Source organism: Emys orbicularis, chromosome 2, assembly GCF_028017835.1.
Source record: "Emys orbicularis isolate rEmyOrb1 chromosome 2, rEmyOrb1.hap1, whole genome shotgun sequence".
Taxonomy (NCBI): domain Eukaryota; kingdom Metazoa; phylum Chordata; order Testudines; family Emydidae; genus Emys; species Emys orbicularis.
In genome coordinates, this window is record NC_088684.1 from 262,711,404 (window position 1) to 262,732,004 (window position 20,601).

General features: G+C 45.1%; 1 protein-coding gene across 1 annotated transcript; it reads left to right on the plus strand.

Annotated features, from left to right (window-relative positions):
• Positions 1-489: 489 nt before the first annotated feature.
• Positions 490-18,424, plus strand: MSRB2 (methionine sulfoxide reductase B2). Its single transcript, XM_065398469.1, is given in 6 exon segments — positions 490-604; positions 6,056-6,168; positions 7,166-7,242; positions 15,721-15,743; positions 15,746-15,867; positions 18,320-18,424. Coding segments are annotated over 6 exon segments (555 nt in total).
• Positions 18,425-20,601: the final 2,177 nt, after the last annotated feature.

The window sequence follows — 20,601 nt, forward strand, 5'->3', positions numbered from 1 at the left end:
CAAGATGACAAAGCTTAGACCCAAGTCAAAGTAGGACTCAGGCTCTGACTCACCCCTCCTAGCAGGGCCCTAATACCCGGATCCTGAGTGCTTACTAGCCTGAGTCAGACTGATTTGCCTGTGGCTACAAAGAGGGTTTGAGCTCAAACCTGAGTGAGCTCCTAGGATTAGGGTGCAGGCTACCGCAGCACTAAAACACCCCCAGCTGGCCCCTTATCAGCTGACTCCGTGGAGGGCTCTAATTTTACCGTGGAGGCTGGGCTCTAGGACCCTCCCCGGGTCCCAGGCTCTGGGCCGGCTACAGGTGTCTGGTACAGAGGAGCCATGCAGATCCAGCGCACTTCTTGCAGGAGGCTCCGCGGAGCTGCCCTGGGCCGGGCGGGCACCGGCCTTTGCGCGACTGCGGAGCGCTCCGAGGCCAGCCCGGGCTGAGTGGCGGCTCGCCGGCTCCCGGACCGTTTGTCTGCGCTTGCTCGGCCCCTTTGCACGATGGCCCGGCTGCTCCGAGGGCTCCCCGGGCTGCTGGTTAAAAGTGTGGCTCCCCCGACCGATGCTGGGGGCCCCGGGAGCGGCCGCCGGGCCAGGGCTGCTCACACCCACACAGGTAGCTGCTGCTGCTGGGCTCGGGCGCCTGGCGGGGCTCAGGCTGGAGGCTGTTCTCGGGGCCGGGCACGCTCCCCCCGGCTGAGCTGGGCCTCGCACCCCAGCGGGCAGCGGCCGCTCTCTGCTCCTGCCCTGCGTTACCTGCTTCCCCCGCCCGGGCACAGGCTTCTGCGCAGCTGAGCGCCCGGGCAGGCGGTGTCTGGAGGCAGCAGGGCTGCTGCCGGGGAGTGGCAGGGAAAATCCATGCTCCAGCTGAAGGAACCACAGAAACCTTTACCTTTCCCACCGTTCTCCTCCTGCTGCCTGCCCAGGTGTCTCAGGCTCTGGGCACTCGTGGCCTATAGTGATCCTGGCATGCAGGAGATCATGTAGCTCACTGAGTGCCAACAGGGGTGCCGGGCGAAATGGTGTTTGTGATGAACACTCATCTGCCCTGTATCCCATTCCCCGGAGCCTCCTATCTCAAGTCTTTTTTATGACTCTGAGTGGGTTCAAAGGCTTTTTTTGATGGGTGAATTGCTTGCTAGATCATGGATCATTTGGTAAAAGTTAACCAGTAATAGGCAATCAATTAAACCGGTGGCCATGCAATTATGAATATGGCAATGGTCTGTTTTTCTCATGCTTTATCTTTCCATGTGTACACTCCTCTTCACCTTAGCTTTCCTTATTGCTGAATTAGTTGGAGATAAATAGTTATCAGGGATGTTCTGAGGTCACTGTTCAACACATAACAACAAATTGTTTGGGGAGGGATGTTCTCATAATATCATTTATTACCATGGGGCCTCATTGTGCTAGGCATTGTACAAATACAGACTAGGAGACAGTCCCTGCCCCGAGGAGTTTACAATCTATCTCTCCCACCCCCCTGACCCACTAGAAAGTGAAGAGGGGAAGGGTGACATTTCTGAGACTGCTGTTCCACTAGTCTGTGAATTTTTCAGATCCTAGTTAGTTGTTTAAAATAAAACTTCACAGATTATACACCTGGTACCAAATACTCTAACATTTGCAATTCTATAAATATAACAACTTCAGTTTGTGAGCAGCTGTGCCAATAACCCATTACTCCCTACCACCAGCATGTGTAGGAGTACTGGTACTTCAGGCTTTTGTGACTTGGTACTCTGGGTTCTCCCTCCATATATCAATGATGAACCCATGCTCTGATTTCTGCTATCCCTCTCCCATTCATTTGTGTATGTTCTAACCTATGGATGAGCTTGTGCAGCCACTCCAAACCCAGTCACACAGTGTATGATTTGGAGCAGCCCAATCTCTACTGCAGGCCAGAACGCACTAAGTGGTGGACATGAAGTGGTACAACTGAGGTTTTAGTCTGGTGATGTGGCACTACTGCATGCAAATTTGGGAGTCTTTGCACTTTTCTGTACTAATGGCTAATTTCCAAATATTTCCTGTTCTGTTCTACATCGGTTCTTCTACGGCAGGGGTAGGCAACCTATGGCACGCGTGCCGAAGGCGGCACACGAGCTGATTTTCAGTGGCACTCACACTGCCCGGATCCTGGCCTCCGGTCCGGGGGGCTCTACATTTTAATTTAATTTTAAATGAAGCTTCTTAAACATTTTAAAAACCTTATTTACTTTACATACAATAGTTTAATTATATATTATATACTTATAGAAAGAGACCTTCTAAAAACATTAAAATGTATAACTGGCACATGAAACCTTAAATTAGTGTGAATAAATGAAGACTCGGCACACCACTTCTGAAAGGTTGCCGACCCCTGTTCTATGGCCTTCATCAAGGCTAGGGCCCTACCTAATTCACAGTCCATTTTTGTAAATTTCACAGTCATAGCATTTTAAAAATCTTGAATTTCATGGTTTCAGATATTTAAATCTTAAATTTAATGGTGGTGTAACAAAACATGAATATGTATTTTAAAAAGGCAAAATATAAACATGTAAAGCCCTTTAAGACTCGGTGTTTCTCAAACCAGGGGTCCCAACCCAAAAGGGGGTCATGGTATTGCCATCCTTACTTCTGCGCTGCCTTCCGAGCTGGGCGGTCGGAGAGCAGCGGCTGCTGGCTGGATACCTAGCTCTGAAAGCAGCACCGCCGCCTGCAGCAGTATGGAAGTAAAGGTGGCAATACTGTGACACCCCCCCACACACACAATAGCTTTGTGCCTCCCTTTTGGGTTGGGACTCCCAGATTGAGAAATGCTGCGTATTTTTGTATACTTTTACCCTAGAGTTTAGGGTACTTTTGTAGTATAGAATAACAGTACACAAAAGACCAGATTTCACGGTCTGTGACGCGTTTTTCATGGCTGTGCATTTGGTAGGGCCCTAATCATGGCAATAGCTGAGCACCTTCCAGTAATGCATTAAGTGAGGTGACTAAGGGCATGTCTATAAAACTAAATTGGCACTGCTGCTATCGATGCAGCGGTGTCAATTTAGCGGGTCTGGTGAAGATCTGCTAATTTAATGGGAGAGTGCTCCTCAGTGGACTTCTGTACTCCCCCTCCCCAAGAAGTGTAAGATAAGTTGGCAGGAGAACGTCTCCTGTCGACACAGCGTGGTGTAGACACTGCTGTAAGTCGACCTAAATTACGTCGACTTCAGTTGCGTAACTGAAGTAGCATAACTTAGGCCAATTTACAGATTTAGTGTAGACCAGCCCTAACATCTGTCATGTGTGGTTCATTCTCTCTCTCTCTCTCATCCTCTTCCCAGGGAGGAGATCTGTGTGTGCAGTATGGTGTTTTGTTTTGACAGGGTTGGAGTTTTTTGTGCACTCAGTGTTAGAGAAGGCAGGTTGGAGATGAGTGCCATGTACTTGGAGTGGAAGGTAATGAGGTTTGTGAGTTCCTGGAGGAGTTTGTTCCACAGTTGCAGACTGGACCTCAGGAAAGCTCTGTCTCCCTCACAGATGAGCTTTACCCTTATTGCAGTGTTTCATTGTGCCAGTGGAGCACAGTTGCTTATCATGGTCCTCACCCCAGAGCTTTAGGTGATCTTTTGGATACCCTGGGCCCAGGCCATTGAGGGCCTTGAAGATAAGGACTGAGACCATGAACTTAACTCTATTCTCTGGGAAGCCATTACAGAGAGTGGAGGACAGGGATGTTGTGCTCATGGTAGCCTGTATTGATAAGGAGATGCACTGCAGTGTTCTGTACTATTTGGAGTTTCTTAAGGGCTGATGGCTTTGTGCCCAGGTATATTACATTGCTGTAGTCAAGACGAGTTGAAAAGGTGTATCTGAGGCCATCATCTGTCAGGATGGGACAGTCTTTTAGCCAACCAGAGATGGTACACAGCATAGCTCATAGACGCCGCTAGGTGACAGCATAATGTCAGCAAGGAATCCAGAAGCAACCCTCAGCTATGGACTGAATTGACCTAATGTGGGTGTGCGCCTTAAGCACTATGTGTGTCCTGCACCATGGGTGCAAATTCCTCAAAATGCTTTTATCCATTCACCAGGGTCACCTCTGCCTTGCTAGGGTTCAGTTTCCACTAGCTATTCTTCAGCCATGAGCTGATTTCAGCCAAGTAGTGGGCCATCTTGGTGGTGGTGATATGGCCATGTGTAGCAAAGGGTAGATTTAGCTGTGTTTCACTTGGATATTGCTGGCACTTAAATTCATGTCCTCTGACTAGTTCCCATATTGGCTACATGTAGATGTTGAACAGGAATGGGGATAGAATTGATCCTTGTATCATTCCACAAGTGACAGGTCTAGTGGCAGAAGTGCAGTTTCCCCTCATTAGTTGTTGGGTGTGTCTCTCCAGGAGGTACTCAACCCCTTTTAGTGCATAACCCTGGACCTCTACCACCTCTCCCAGGTGAGACATAAGTATCTTGTGGTCAACGGTGTCAAATGCTGCAGAGAGGTCTGGAGAATCAATGTCTGGCCTGAATCCAGATTGTTTCAGGTATAGAATATTAGCGTTAGTAAGATTAACTTTTAGTTGGCCTTTGGCTAGCTTCTCTATCAGCTTGCTCAGGAACCAAAGGTTTCACACGGGTTGGTGATTAACTAGAACCTGTGTATACAGGGTAGGTTTCATCAGTGTTGGTCAGACTATTGCATATTTGAAGGAGGAAGGGAAGATTCCTGCCCTGAAAACGGTGTTGGCTGTTTCCCTTAGTGGTGGCACCAGCTGCTCATGACTTGGGTTGGATTCATATATCTTGGGTCAAGACTCTCTTAGGGTGTCCGGTACCGAGTCCCAGTTGAGGTGTGAACTGCAGGGAGGCAGTATGTTGGCTCTCTTCATCAGGCATAAGATGTCAGAAAACTAGAGAGACTTGTGTGGGTGACAGGAAGGGGTTATTTGGGGGCCAATGTGTTGATGGTCAAGGCTTGCATACAATGGTAAAGATTCATGAGATCCTTGACTCCTTGTCCTGTGGATGGAGCATTGCAGTCCTTTGGGGTCAGTTTAATAGGCTTTGGAATTTGATGGCGTCTATGTCTTTGTGGTGAAATTAGGATCCTGGGTGGGTCTTGTTGCCTGGAAGCTGGAGGAGTTCTGACCACTGTCTTAATGAGGTGATGATCTGGGTTGTGATATCTCGATATCGACATCTAATCCAAAGACCCAGGTCTAAGATGTGACCAGCTGTGTGGTTGGATCAGAAATGACCTGTGAAAGTTCTAGGGAGGCAAATGAGAGAAGCTTTAGAGCTTTTGCATCTGATGCCTTATTGACATGAATGCTGAAGTCTCTCAATATGACAAGTGTGGGATATTTCACCACCATTGTTGACAAGGTATCAGTGAGTTCCTCTAGTCCAATGGTTCTCAACCTATTTACCATTGTGGGCCGCATATGTAGCTCTCTGTGTTATGTGGGCCGCACCCACACAATATATATACTACCTGGATGGCCCTGAGGATGTCACATCGGCCACAGTTGTATGCTGATTGGGCCACAAGTGGCCTGTGGGTTGAGAACCACTACTCTAGTCTTTGATGGTCTGTAAATGAGGATAACATCTCTGTTAGTTTTGTCTCTGATTTCTAAGCGTCAAATTATGCCAAACCCTGCATGAATGTATAGGGGTGAAGAAGGTGCACCAGCAGAGCAGTGACTAAGGGGCCTCTGTGCTGACCTCAGCCTGAATGGAGGGCCAAGCTGGGGGAGTTGCAGGACAGGGTCAGTGTTACACAGCTCCAGTATCTAACATAAGTGGTGTGTAGGGCCTGCAGTCACGGTTCCAGCCCATAGCATGGAGAGCAGGTGTGGAGTTTTGCACTGCAACAGCATGCCCTGCTCCTCTGTTGGGTGTGGCAAGCCCCACCTTCGTCACCTATATATTACCCACATAAACCCAGAGTATTCAGTTGTTTGTGGGCAAAGTGAACTTTCAGCCTGATGTTGAAGTGGAAAGTGGCCAACAGATTGTGTTTCAAAATGAGAAAAGCGCATATTTTTAAATATGTACTCTTTTATTTTTCCAGTTAAAGATGTGGGGTCTCTGACTAGATATGATGACACAGCTGTCATCACTGATTGGCAAAAGAAATTGACTCCGGAACAGTTCTATATCACGAGAGAAAAAGGAACTGAACTGGTAAGCACGAGGTCCGATGCCTGTCAAGGAGACAGTACTGGAAATATATCTCATTTTGTTCATGTTTCTGGGCTTAATCCATCCTTCAGCTACTGGGGGTTGGGAAGAAACTTTCTCTGGGGGACTCCTTACCCCCATCTACTGCAGGATTTCTTTCCTGTGAAGCCTCTGGTGCTGGCCTAGATGGGCAACTGGTCTGATCCAGTGTGGCAGTTCCGGTGTGCTTGTAAACTGGTGTGCAGACTCAGCCCTTTCTTTAGGGATTGTTTGATCTTCAAAAACAAAGCTCAAAACAAATCAACTCAAATTACCGAGTAATAATCGCTAGGGCCTTTCTAGCTCCAACCAGAATACACCTTTCCCCTGTGCTAGCCTTCTTTGCACCAGCTTCCTCTTTCCCTTTATAATCCCACCCACAACAGCCATGTAATAGGCTGGAACCCAGTAACCCTTACATGCCAGACCATGTTCATACCTTGTCACCCTGCTATATTTCATTCTCTAATTGAAAGGCCATATGGTTTAGTTCTATGTCACTAACTTGCCATGTGCCCTTGGACCAAATCACGTAACCTGTGTCTGTTTCCTTAGTTGTAAAATAAGGATAACAATTCTCTACCTCCCAGAGGGGCTATGAGGATTAGTTAATTGTAGAGTACTTTGAAGTTGTTGAACTCTATATAAGTGACTTGATCTGTGAGGTGCTGCACACTTCATGAGCTTAGAAGGTCGTGACACTGGCCCCACTACCTGGATGATTTACACATTTGTTGTTAGACCGTATTCTGGAAGCTTTTGAAGACAGGGGCAAAATCTTCACTGTTAATCCAAAGGCATATTCCCCTCGATTGTATGTGTGTGTGTTGTTTGTTTCTCAAAGGCCCCCTGTGAAGCCTTCTTTGTTTTTCCCGTTTCAAATCTGACACCACCACCCCTACATGCTTGCTCCAGATGTTGAGCCTTGAAAGTAGTATGTTAATACTATGTTGTTTTTTAGCCATTTACTGGAATCTATCTGAATAACAGAGATCCAGGAATGTACCATTGTGTGTGCTGTAATGCCCCATTGTTCAGGTAAGAGCCTCAAAATTCCAGTGTATATGGCTGTCCTAAGAGCTTCATAGTATGACAGGCAGTGCAATATATTCTTGGGGGGCGGGGGCAAATCATAGCCCAGACTATCGAAAAATCCTTTGATGCCAGCATACTAAAAATTATGCATGAGACTTCCAAGATGCTGGTGGGGACATGGGTATGTATTGGGCCCTATTCTTAAGCACATGAAGATGCCTAATAGCAAACAAATAAATAATAGGTGTTAACAGTGGGCCTGGTACGTTACAAGGAAGTAAGAAAACATGATGACCTTCTAAGATGCTTGTGGTGTAATTCAAAACAAATTGGACACACACAGCACCTGGCCCACTGGGAAGAGTTGGAGGTGATGTAAGAGGTTGCAGCACAGGCAGGGTCGAGCAAAAGCAATCTGGGCCCAGCACCTAGGCATATCATGATGCTGTGTGGTCCTTCCCCATCACTTGGAATGGTGGAGACAGAAGGACCTCCTCACTTCATAGAGGCAGCTGCAGCAGCATAGGACCCATTTCTTCCCCCCTAGGGGCAGAAGCGGGGTCCCTCCTCTTCTTAAGGATGCAGCAAGGGTTCCTCTGGAGAGAGCAGGCACCTCCCAGGGTGCATCTGCTAGAGCAGGGGTCTCAAACACGCGGCCCGCGGGCCGCATGTGGCCCGTGGGGTTCTTTCATGCGGCCCGCAAAGCTCCCTCCCCCCCCCCCCCGCCTACCCCATGTCGCCGCGAGCCCCACGCCACTCCCTGAAGCGGCTGAACTACTGTATGTCCCTGCAGCCCCGGGCAGGGGGGTGGGAGGCAAACAGAAGGCTCCGTGCTCTTGCAGCTCCCATTGGCCGGGAACTGGGAACCGCGGCCAATGGGAGCTTTGGGAGAGGTACCTGGAGGAGCAGCAAGAGCAGCACATGGTGCTGTTTCCTCTCCCCCCCAGGGACTCCGGCTGCTTCCTGTAGCGGAGCAGAGCGGAGTGGGGCCGGGGACAGGGCAGGCAGGCATGGAGCCTGCCCTGGCCGTGGTGCGCGGAGCTGCCACCCCGGATCCGCTCTAGGTAAGCGGCACCGGGCCAGAGCCCGTACCCCGCACCCCTTCTGCACCCCAAGCCCCTGCCCGGAGCCCCCTGCCGCATCCCACACCTCTCCTGCACCCCGACTCCCTGCCCTGAGCCCCCTGCCATACCCTGCACCCCTCACCCCTCCTGCACCCCAACCCCCTGCCTGGAGCCCCCTGCCACAAACTGCACCCCAATCCCCTGCTGCACCCCTCACCCCTCCCGCACCCAGGGCCAGCTCCAGGGTTTTGCCGCCCCAAGCAGCAAAAAGAAGGGGGGAAAAGAAAAAAGCCATGATTGCGATCTGCAGCACTTTGGCTCTACCACCACCGCTTCAGTCTTTGGCGGCAATTCAGCGGCTGGTCCTTCGCTCCGAGAGGGAGTGAGGGACCCGCCGCCGAATTGCCGCCGAAGAGCCGGACGTGCCGCCCCTCTCCGTTGGCCGCCCCAAGCACCTGCTTGCTGCGCTGGTGCCTGGAGCCGGCCCTGCCCACACCCCAACTCCCTGCCCTGAGCCCCCTGCCGCACCCTGGAACCTCCTGCACTCCCTGCCCTGAGCCCCCGCTGCACCCCTCACCCCTCCTGCACCCCACACCCCAATTCCCTGCCATACCCTGCACACCTCCTGCACCTCAACTCCCTGCCCTGAGCCCCCACTGGGGGCAGGGAGGGGGTAGAGTTGGGGTGAGGACTTAGGGGAAGGGGTTGGAATGGGGGTGGGGAAGGGGTGGGAAGAGGCGGGGCAGGGGCAGGGCCTCATGGAAGGGGTGGAGTGGGGGCTGGGCCAGGGGCAGCAAGTGGGGGGTGTCAGTGATGCGGCCCTCGGGCCAATGCACTAGTCCTCATGCGGCCCTCGAGGTCATCTGAGTTTGAGACCCCTGTGCTACAGTGACTGGGCCAGGGCTTCTGCACTCTTCCCCTGCTGCACAGAGGCCTCTATTGGTTGATATGGGTGAAGCCCCAAAGCAGCAGGTCTTGGTGCTAATACCCCATTGAGATTAATGGGGCAGATCCCACCTCTGAGCTATTATTCAGGCTGTCTGAAGACTCAGGCAGACATGACTTTATCAATTACACTCGTGTCATGTTTTCAACCTGGAGGGCTAGAAACCTACTTTTTTTTTTTTAAACGGAGAATCTGATATAGTCACATGACTCCAGAAGCTGGGACCTAGGCATGTCCTATAGTGTCTGTCTTCATCCAGCTCTGAACATCGGTCATTTTGAAAGGCCTTGCAGAAGTGTGCTTTAAGGAGGGATTTAAAAGAGGAGTGATAAATTATTGGGATAAGACTACAAGGAAAGAAAAATAAATGGGGATCAGTCACTTCTCTGAATAATGGGAGAAGACTGGGACTTGATGCATGGAATTTTATGTTGGAAGAGTTTTAACTTTAGAAAAGATTAATTAGGGCCTTCAAGGCAGCCATTGAAGATTACATCCTACCACAAACACTTATGGATGTTTTCATTTCTTTCATACTAAATCCCCCCCAAAAAGTGACTGGATGATCCTTGTTCCTTAATTTTATTTGTAAGATTATTGTCAGAGTTATGGATACACAAATAGAATATATTCTCCCAGAGTGAGCCAAGCTGGTGTTGCTAATGACAACTATTCTAGCTTTGACATGTCTTCACATGTTTACAGACAAAATCAAATTGCAATTCTGATTCTAGATGCTGAAAAGGCATTCAGTAAAGTGAACTGAGAATGTGCATTACAGCTGGGAAAAAAGGCTGGTATTTTATTATTATTAAAGTCAAACTCTTACATAGCACTTTTTATCAGTAGATCTCACAGCATTTCATAAAGGAGGTTAGTATCTTTATCACCATATCCCAGATGGGGAAACTGAGGCACAGAGCAAGGAAGTGACTTGCCAAGGGTCACTTAGCAGGAAAATAGAAGAGCCAGGAATAGAAACCAAGTCTTCTGAATCCCCATCCAGTGCTGTATCCGCTAAGCAACACTACCACTGACTTTGGAGCTAGGCAGGGCTGTTGTACCCAGGCATAGTTGCTTCTGTGTCTGTGTAGAAGAGGTTCAGGGACGGACAACCAGAATGATTAGAGGCATGGAAAAACATTCATATGAAGAGTGAAAAGATTGGATCTGCTTACCTTTGAAAGGAGACAAGAGGGACCATGATAAAAGTATGCTCCATAATGTATGGTAGAGAGAAGGTAGACCAGGCATATTCACCTTGTCTCATAATAGAAAAACAAAGGGACAATCAGTGAAATTGAAAGGTGGCAGATTTAAAGATGAGAAAAGGAAGTATTAGTTTTTATCCTTAGCCTGGGGAATTCATTGCCCTAGAAGATATTGAGGCCAAAACCTTATCAGGATTCAAAAAGGAATTGGAAATTTATATGGATGACAAAAATATCCGGAGTTATAATAGTAAGGATTAAAACACACCCAAGAGTTTGGGAAGGACTATAAACCCTCGTGTTCCATGACATAAGCTAACCTCTAACTAATGGAAGTAAAGAAGAAACTCTCCTTGGGGGCAGGTTATTTCATAACTGCCCACTGCAGGGTTTTGCACCATCTTCTGAGGCAGCAGTTGCTAGCCACTCTTGGAGACAGAACACTGCACCAAATAGGCCCCTGGTTTGATCCAGCATGATGGTTCCCCCTTATCTCAGATGTTTATTGTCCACAGAGGCACTCACCAAGGATTTCCACCGTCTCTCCTACTTTCAGGTTAGCCAAAGAGCCTTGACAGCTGCAGAATTACCAGGGGCACTAAGGGCTTGATCCTGAAAGTAACAGAAGGGAAGTAAGGAAAAGTGGTCATTAGACTGCTTAGCTCTGAGAAGTACTTACTGGCCAGCTGAGTAGTCCTTCTCCAGACCCTGTTCTTCTGGAGGCAGTGCATCAGCTTTACTCTGCCATAGAGCAGCAGTCTTGGTTTTCTGTTAAAATTGCTGCTGTACACCTACTTTTATATAGTGAGGATGGTTGCTGCCAACTCACTGTGTCTGAGCACTGTAATATCTGCCCCCCAGCCTCCCTCCTTCTCTCTCTCCCCCCCCCCCCCCCAGCAGATCTGCAGGGACACAAGTGCTAGAAAATGTGGCATGGGAATCTGTCAGCTATTCTCTGCATGCCCTTGACATTACTGGCCTGTGAGGGGCAGATTTTCTAAGATAATTAGGTGCCTTTACGAAGCAGATAGGCATCTAGTGGGACGTTCAAAGGCACATAAGCAGATTAGGTGCTGAACTCCTGCTAAGTAAATGGCAGTTAGGTGCCTAACCTACTCCCACTATGTGGAATTTTCAAATACCTTTGAAAATCTGGCCCTGAGTGCCTGTGCTTTTCCTCTCCATACCCTCCTTATCAGCACTACACACACTGCAAGATCATCAACATCTAAGTTTGTCAATAGGGTGCCTAGGAATGTTATATGCAGATGGCTCTACTGTCTGTAACTGAGCCAGAAAAGATGGTTCCTCATATTTTGGACCTAGCTAATTGGCTTGTATATTTCCAACTAAGAGTTAAATTGGGATAAGGCTGAAATCATACCAGTTTCTATAAATGTTTTAAAATATACATTTCAGACTAGAACTTCAGTGGGAACCTGAGGAACTGCATACTAGGGCAATAAAATAAAATAAAAACAACTTAAAGATTATAGTAAAAATGAAGCTGGACCCAGCAATAAACGGTGATAAAACTAGATCTTGATAATTGGGAACTGACTAAATTCACCTTTGGGTGAGCATGGAAATATATTTAATACCAATGAACACTGCTTAAACTTTTGTATCTTTTAACCTATCTTTTAAGATTGGAAATAGGAAAAATCATAGGTTAAAATGGACTGAGAAAAAAATTCCATGAATCAAATTTTTTAAGAAGGATCTACACAATACTAATAGAAAAACTAGTATTTGAAAAGAGAATAATTCATCATTGTTTAGCTGAGCTGTACACACACACATAAAAAACAGCACAATACAAAAAATCTTTATTTCTTAAAATGCATCAGACTTTTAGCCAAGGCTTTTAGCCAAACAAAAAGTTCTCTCTCTCTCTCGCTCTCTCTCTCTGTGTATATATATATATATATCCTTAATTCTCTCTGCTACCATATGCTCAGTGAAAAAGGTTCAAAAGACATGGAACAAAGATCTCAACCTTCATAGATAGCGAATTACGGAGTTTTAATCAAACCTTCAATAACCATACAGCTGAGATTTCTACTACAAAAAGCATTTTTAGAATTATCGGGACTCTATCAAGGATGGCTAAAATAGAAATCAAAGCAAATGACGTGTTGGAGGTATAGTATGGTGAAGGCTAATCTAATGCATATGTTTTGGGAAAGTCCAGTTATCCATAAATTCTGCGATTAAGTACTTCAAAGGACAAATATGATCTTGCACAGCAGTATTTTTGTGGCTACTAAAATGTTTCTGTTAGGGAATCTAAGTGATGTACTTACTTGTAAACCACACAGGGACAATTTCTGTTTGAAAGCTGGTTTAATAGCTCAGAAGATTGATCTTTTGAAAATAGAAAACCTCTCCAGCAAGGCTTAAACATTGTAAAACTGGTGTAGAAGACTGAATGAACTAGCAAATTTAGGGACAGATCCAAAACCGGTTGGGGTTGTAGTGGAAAAATTTCCATTGACTTCACTAGGTTTCAGATAGGGTCCTTACAGAGTATCATCCCATTTAAATGAATAGAAGGATAAATGTAAGGAAATGTGGTTGTTTCTTGACAATTTATCAATATTCTGTTGTAATTTTCATGTACTATGTGTGGAGCGGTGGTGGTAGAGTGACCAGATAGAAAGTGTGAAAAATCGGGATGGGGGTGGGGGGTAATAGGTGCCCATATAAGAAAAAGCCCCAATTATCGGGACTGTCCCTATAAAATCGGGACATATGGTCACCCTAGTGATGGAGAGTTAGTGTATCAATATGTAGAGCTTATTCTTGTGTTCTGGAAATAAAACTATTAAAACAGACAAAAAGAAGCAGCCGAACTAGATGAAGTTGTAACCAGATGCCTGTATTGGCTCAGGCCATGCCTTAGGAAGCTGCATGTGGCTCTTCCCCTGCCCATATGTGTTGGGGCAAAGCTGTCCCAGATGCTGCAGAGAGCCTTGCATAGCTGGAGTGGGGCAGGACTGGGGACCACATAATGTCCCTTCACCAACCCATATGGGGAATCTGCAGGCTCTGTTAACTTTCCTGCCATGAGCCTCTGTAGTACTGTCGAATACCCCCATGAGATGAGGGGGCATGTTTCCCTCAACAGGTGACAGATAGAGGAGCCCCTGGAGAACTGGTTCAGTTGAAGCCTTGCAGTACAGTGCAGATGCACTGGGTACAGGGCCGGCTCCAGGCACCAGCGAAGGAAGCAGGCGCTTGGGGCGGCCAATGGAAAGGGGCTGCACGTCCGGGTCTTCGGCGGCAATTTGACGGCGGGTCCCTCAGTCCCTCTCTTCCTCTTTGAGCTGCTGCTGAAGAGGAAGAGGGAGTGAAGGACCCGCCGCTGAATTGCTGCAGAAGAATGAAGCCAAAGTGCCGCCGATCGGCTTTATTTTTTTATTTTTATTTTTTTTTCCGCTTCGCCGCTTGGGGCGGCAAAAAAGCTGGAGCCGGCCCTGACTGGATATCTCTGTGTGATAATCAGTCCTGGCTTCTAGCAGACCCCTGAGATCCCTGGGTGTTGGGGGCCAAACTCTGTGCATCTTTTGCAAACCTGTAGCTGAGCATTTTCAATAATACTTTGTGCCTTTGTGTAATAGATGGAGCAGTAGCCCTTAGAAGAGTGATCCTCCAGTCATTCCTTCGCTACAGTCTCTCATTTACTTGCAAAGATTATATTGCTTGTAAAATATTTACAGTTATTTACAAATTATGTGCCAGACATACATTGCTATTTTTGACTTGAATTAAAGTGAAAATTGCCATTTTAGAAACATTAAATGTATCAGATATTAATATGTCTTTCTGAAAGGCACAGAAATAAGATTTTGTCAGTCTTTCATGCCCCACCATAACATGTATATTATCTTAATTAAATGTTTCACTTTAGAGCATTTGTGATACAAGACTCCCTTCTGCTACTGGAAACTATTCAATGGTGGCAGTGTCTCTGTCTACCACTAGGTGCCACTGTGAGCATTGATTTTTGGGGAGCATTGAGAAAGCTGGCCCTGGAATAAGAGAATAAAAACCTGGGTAGAGACCTTCAGGATTTGTTCTTCGGTATATTTATCATAGTAGTGCAATCAGTCTTGATTTGTTGCAATGATGTACAAATCTCTTATCCGTAGAAATGAACAATTTTGAATTACTGTCATTAATAAATCCTACTTTATTTATAAAGGAGGGAACTTTTAGATTCCTTTGTACTGAATTTAAGTCTAAAACTATTACTTTGATCATAATTTATAATAGATTTTAAGATGAATGTGGAACTGGTTCTGTATTAGTAATAATCCCATCTATTAACTGTAGTGTTCTCTTTTTAAATGTCTACTTGGAGAATTAAAACACATGTAAAAAGGAACCCTAAGGCAAATAAACTGAAATTGTTTCATTCTTGAATACCATATATTTTTCATGCCATGCTGTTCTGTGATTGAGGTAAAATCTTCAGTTTTTCTATTGATTAGCTATATTGATTTGCATTATCTTTGACTTTATTTTTCCTCCTGACAGAATTTTGAATTGTATCTTATGAGCAAAGGTTGGCTCAAGGATTCCCCACCCCAGTCTCTTAACATTTTCAGCATATTTTTTTCCAGTTCCTGTTTAACCACAAGTAGTAGTTGTCTCTGTAATGCCAATTGTCACCTCTTGGGGGCAGTAGATCATTGTATTCTAGAAAGCTCCATAGACTTGTGTAGAATTGATCTGCCGAACTTTTTTTAGTTACACCTTGTCGCTTTTGCTGTTTCAAGCAGCAGTTGCTCTGATGTATAAACCTTGTCTGGCAGGTTAAACTAATGAGACTCCAAAACTTACTGTAATTTTCAATTTTGATTTTTTTTAAATAACGTATTTGGAAGTATAAGGTTTTGAACTGTGGCCTTTGGGGCTCTACAGAAAGTGCCTAGTGTGTTTAGCTATTTGGAAAGCCATTTTCAAACACTGTAGAAGGCTGGACCACCATTGATGGGACAGAAGCCTGTACTGTAGAAAGAACAAGAAATCTATTAGGTGAAAAGGTTCTGGAACAGTGATGGTGCACTGAAAAAGATGCTTACTGAGCCAAATGCTATTTAAAAAACAAACACACACAAACAAACAAACAAACAAAAACAAAGGTGAGGGAGAGAGTAGAAGGAAAAGCTAGTTTTTCCTATTGAAAACAACAAAAAAAGTCTATTTAACATCTATATTCTTGATTAATAACAAGATCTGCTGTCCTCAATAGTTCAGAGAAGAAATACAATTCCGGCAAGGATGGCCTTCATTTTCGGAAGCTTTTGGTGCATGTGATACAGATGAAAGCAATACCAATATCCTGAGGTGTCCAGATACCTCATTGGGATCAACCAGCATGGAAGTCATTTGCAAACAGGTATATTTATCTTGAAGGTGGTACAGAAGGACTTTTTTATGGTGTTTTCTTCTTTCCTCATCTTTCTATCATTGTCTGCATAGTTTGCCATATAACAATATCTAGAGATTGGTCCCTTTTGGCCTTGGAATCTATCACTGTGATCATCTAGTCTGACCTCCTGCATAACACAGGCCATAGAACTTCACCAATGTAGAATATCTTTAGAAAAACACCCAGTCTTGGATTTAAAAATTGTCAGTGGTGGAGAATCGACCATAAACCTTAGTAAATTGTTCCAGTGGTTAGTAACCCTCACTGTCAAAAATGTACATCTTAATTACAGTCTGAATTGTCTAGCTTCAACTACCAGTCACTGGATTGTTATACCTTTCTGTGCTAGATTGAAGAACCCAGTATTAAATATATGTTCCCCATAAAATACTTATAGACTGTACTCAAGTCATCCCTTAACAGTCTTTATTAAACTAAATAGATTGAGCTCTTTGAGTCTTTCACTATAAGGAATGTTTTCTAACCCCTTAATTATTCTTGTGGCTCTTCTCTGAACTCTCTCCAATTTATCAACCTCCTTCTTGAATTGTGGGCACCAGAACTGGGCAAAGTGTTCTAGCAGTGAGTGCACCATTGCCAAATACAGAGGTAAAATAACCCCTCTATTCCTACTGAAAATTTCCCCATTTGTGCATCCCAGGATCAAATGAAGTTTTTTTGCTGTAAGATGGCTACCTTCTGTACCCAGAAGCCTCCTGCTACAAGACAGGCCCAAAAAAGAAACCAACAGAACTCCACTGGCCATCACCTACAGTCCTCAGCTTAAACCTCTCCAACACATCATCAGTGATCTACAACCCATCCTGGACAATGATCCCTCACTTTCACAGACCTTGGGAGGCAGGCCAGTCCTCGCCCACAGACAACCCGCCAACCTTAAGCATATTCTCACCAGCAACCACGCACCGCACCATAACAACTCTAACTCAGGAACCAACCCATGCAACAAACCTCGATGCCAACTCTGCCCACATATCTACACCAGCAACACCATCACAGGACCTAACCAGATCAGCTACAACATCACCGGCTCATTCACCTGCACGTCCACCAATGTTATATATGCCATCATGTGCCAGCAATGCCCCTCTGCTATGTACATTGGCCAAACTGGACAGTCACTACGCAAGAGGATAAATGGACACAAGTCAGATATCAGGAATGGTAATATACAAAAACCTGTAGGAGAACACTTCAACCTCCCTGGCCACACAATAGCAGATGTAAAGGTAGCCATCTTACAGCAAAAAAACTTCAGGACCAGACTCCAAAGAGAAACTGCTGAGCTCCAGTTAATTTGCAAATTTGACACCATCAGATCAGGATTAAACAAAGACTGTGAATGGCTATCCAACTACAGAAGCAGTTTCTCCTCCCTTGGTGTTCACACCTCAACTGCTAGCAGAGCACCTCACCCTCCCTGATTGAACTAACCTCGTTATCTCCATACTGATTTATACCTGCCTCTGGAGATTTCCATTACTTGCATCTGAAGAAGTGAGGTTCTTACCCACGAAAGCTTATGCTCCCAATACTTCTGTTAGTCTTAAAGGTGCCACAGGACCCTCTGTTGCTTTTTACAGATTCAGACTAACACGGCTACCCCTCTGATACTATAAAATCTTTGTGGATATGTTTTGTTTGCATCCATGCAGTTAGTAAATTAGTCTGTCCGGATGTATCTGTGAGTGTTAGGATACCACTGAAAAGTTTTATTTCTCATCCCTTGGGATTTAGATATGAGAGTCAAGATCAAAGCAGTATCAGCTATAAAAATCCATTTCTGGGTGAGGGAACAATCTGGCAGATAAGGTGAGCATCTTTTTAAGTACACTCAGGTTGGAATTTAGGAACAAAATCTATTACACCAATTCACTAGAGATTATTTTATGTGACTAACTGTTACAAACATGTCTTGGATGTTTGTCCACACTTTGTCTGACCCGATGCCTCATCATGTAGCAGAGGTGTGAAGCTAGGATTGACAAAGTATTCCATAGAGGTTAGCAAGAACTTTGTATGCATAAGACCTGCAGAACCAGGTCATAACTTGCCTGGAGCAGGGCCAGGTGCTGTAGTGAGTACAGCTTATTGTGTATTACTGCTAACCTGGAAAGACTGGGATCTCTTAGAACAACTCATAACCTCACATTCCTTTGGATGTCTTTACAACTTGTGAATGTGCTGTTAGCTTTGTGCTGATCCCAAACCTCATGCTGTGAGTGTCGAAAATCTTTTCTTAAAGAAATGTCTGAGTAGCCTGTAGGGTTTCTTTTCCCCCTGAGCTGTCATTCTTAACTAAGTTGTGGAATAGCACTGCAGAACATGGAGGGCTGTCTGATATTCTCCCATGAAGACATTTGTGTTCCCTTAACTAATGATGGTTTTTCTGTTGCAGTGTGAGGCCCAGCTTGGTCATGTGTTTGATGATGGTCCCAGACCTTCTGGACAAAGGTTCTGTATCAACAGTGTTTCGTTAACCTTTAAACCAAGCTTAGACTAGTAGGAGAAGGATCTTTAAGTACTATTGTGAAAGCTACAAATTTTAGTACCAAACATAAATTCACTACCAGATCCTTTGTGCCACTGGAGTTTTGTTTTATTGATGTTGAAAATGTTGGTAAAAATATATTTATTGTAATTTCTAGCCTAATATTTGTGTTCATTTGAATTTGGTTTTACGAATGTGTACAATGTATTAGTTTTGATTAAATGTTTAAGTTTCTATGAAATAATGCAAAATGTTTATGAAATTGAACATTGAAGTGTTCCTCTGTCTTGTAAGTGTTGAAATAAAAACCTCAATGATTGCCTTGTACTTAACATAAATTTATACATTTAACTTTAAAAAGTAAATCCAAGTAGTTGTGGCCTGTAGTTTTCAGTGTTAAAATGTTTGCTTTTTAATGTTGAGCTCATTAAATACTGATTAAAAAGCAAATAATGCACATCTGCAAATTAGCATTTTTCCAGGTCTGAGAGACATTTCGTTAAAGCAGCGACTTGTGACAGAGCAACTGACCCCAGAAATTCAAAGCTCTGCAGTGGGGTAATGTAAGTCCAAAGTATTAACACCTTCTCCCAGCCCCAGACAGGCACCAGAGAATCAAAAGGGGCTTGGAATTGCTGCAATTCCCACCGAGATTCAATTCTGACAAATTTATTCTTCTTCCAGAATTGAATTGGGTTGAGATTGCAAGTGGAGCCCTCACGGGGTATGCTCCCTATTTTAGATTGAATGAGGTGTGAGGGTAATTAATCTTACCACTATCACCCCAGCAGTATTTATTTATATCCCTAAAGTATTTAATGACCATTGATTCTGTCTGTTACTTCTCCCATCTTCCAAATGAGATTTTAGCTTGTTTAGCTAAAGGATGCCATATCTTGGATGCCATCAGAAAGTAACTTTAGACTTTGAGACTTATTACAAGGTTAGCAGATTTACGCACTTGGTACATTGCCCCTAGTATGACCAGTATGTGTGATAACTCTTGTGTTCCCTGTTTTCTCCAGACCAGACCTACCCCCACTGAAGCTAGATTGCACCACTTCTTGAGACTACAGGGTCAAAGTGATCCATTTCCAGAAACCTATTTTCAGAGCATGGTTACCTTAGCCCCAGGCTCTTCTAGCAGCGCAAGAGGAAGACCTTTTCCCACTACAGCGAACAGTTCAGAAGTAAACATAATTCAAAAATGGAATGAAATTGTTTGGAATTTAATCTAGATTGTCGTAGTTTCAGTGAAGAAGCCTTCAGATTGAGAAGATCTGTAACTAGACAGCCAGGGCACAATTTGTTGTTGCCCAATAGCTTCTTTGTGCTGGCTGTGCTACATCAAAACAAAGGAGCCGTACGGTAGGTGCAAATTCCTTAAACTCCCAGTGAATATCAACTGGCACAGGGAACCTGTTCTGCAGGCACCAATCTGTCTCTGTACTATTCAGCCCTAGCCCGTGCCCTCAGGAGCCCCCAGCATTGAGGGGGCGGAAGGATGGATGGCTGGGGCAGCCCTACATCCTGGCTGTTTCCCACTGCCACAGTGCACATAGGGGATATGGAAATGGAGGGTGCACTTTAGGGCTGTTCTAATCTGCACTGGGGTCCAAACCAGCCCCTGGCAGCCTCTAAATAGGGAAGACACAAGCCACTTCCATTGTGGTCCTGGTACCAGTGGTAGTGTTGGCACAGAGCAGAACTCAGCTCTCAGACTCCAGTCATGTTGGTAAGGAAATGCTGCCCTGAAGCAGGGATAAACAAGCTAGGTGTTTTTACACAAACATTATCACTTTTTCATTCTACCGTGGCTTTAAGCACTGTTAACAGAGGAAATCTTAAGTGGCCTTAGTTGGAAATGGTTTTTTAAACTCCAAACCTCAATCATATTTAAAACCATTCAAGGAACCATGGTTCAGATGCACGAGCAGCTCACTTCCTCCTTAAACAATGCCCTTGTGCCTGTGCCATTAGCAGACATGGGTTAAAGGTTTCACTCTAGGTACTTCCTGATGCAAAAATAGCATCAGAACTAAGCCTCGTCCACTCACTGTAAGGATCCACAGAGGCATTTGACTTGCTATCTTTTTACACATTTCAGAGATTGGATCACAATGGGTGCAAAGGCTTCTGTGCAAAAGATATTTCCAGTAACTTGTTTGTCAAACCCACGTCTGTATAAA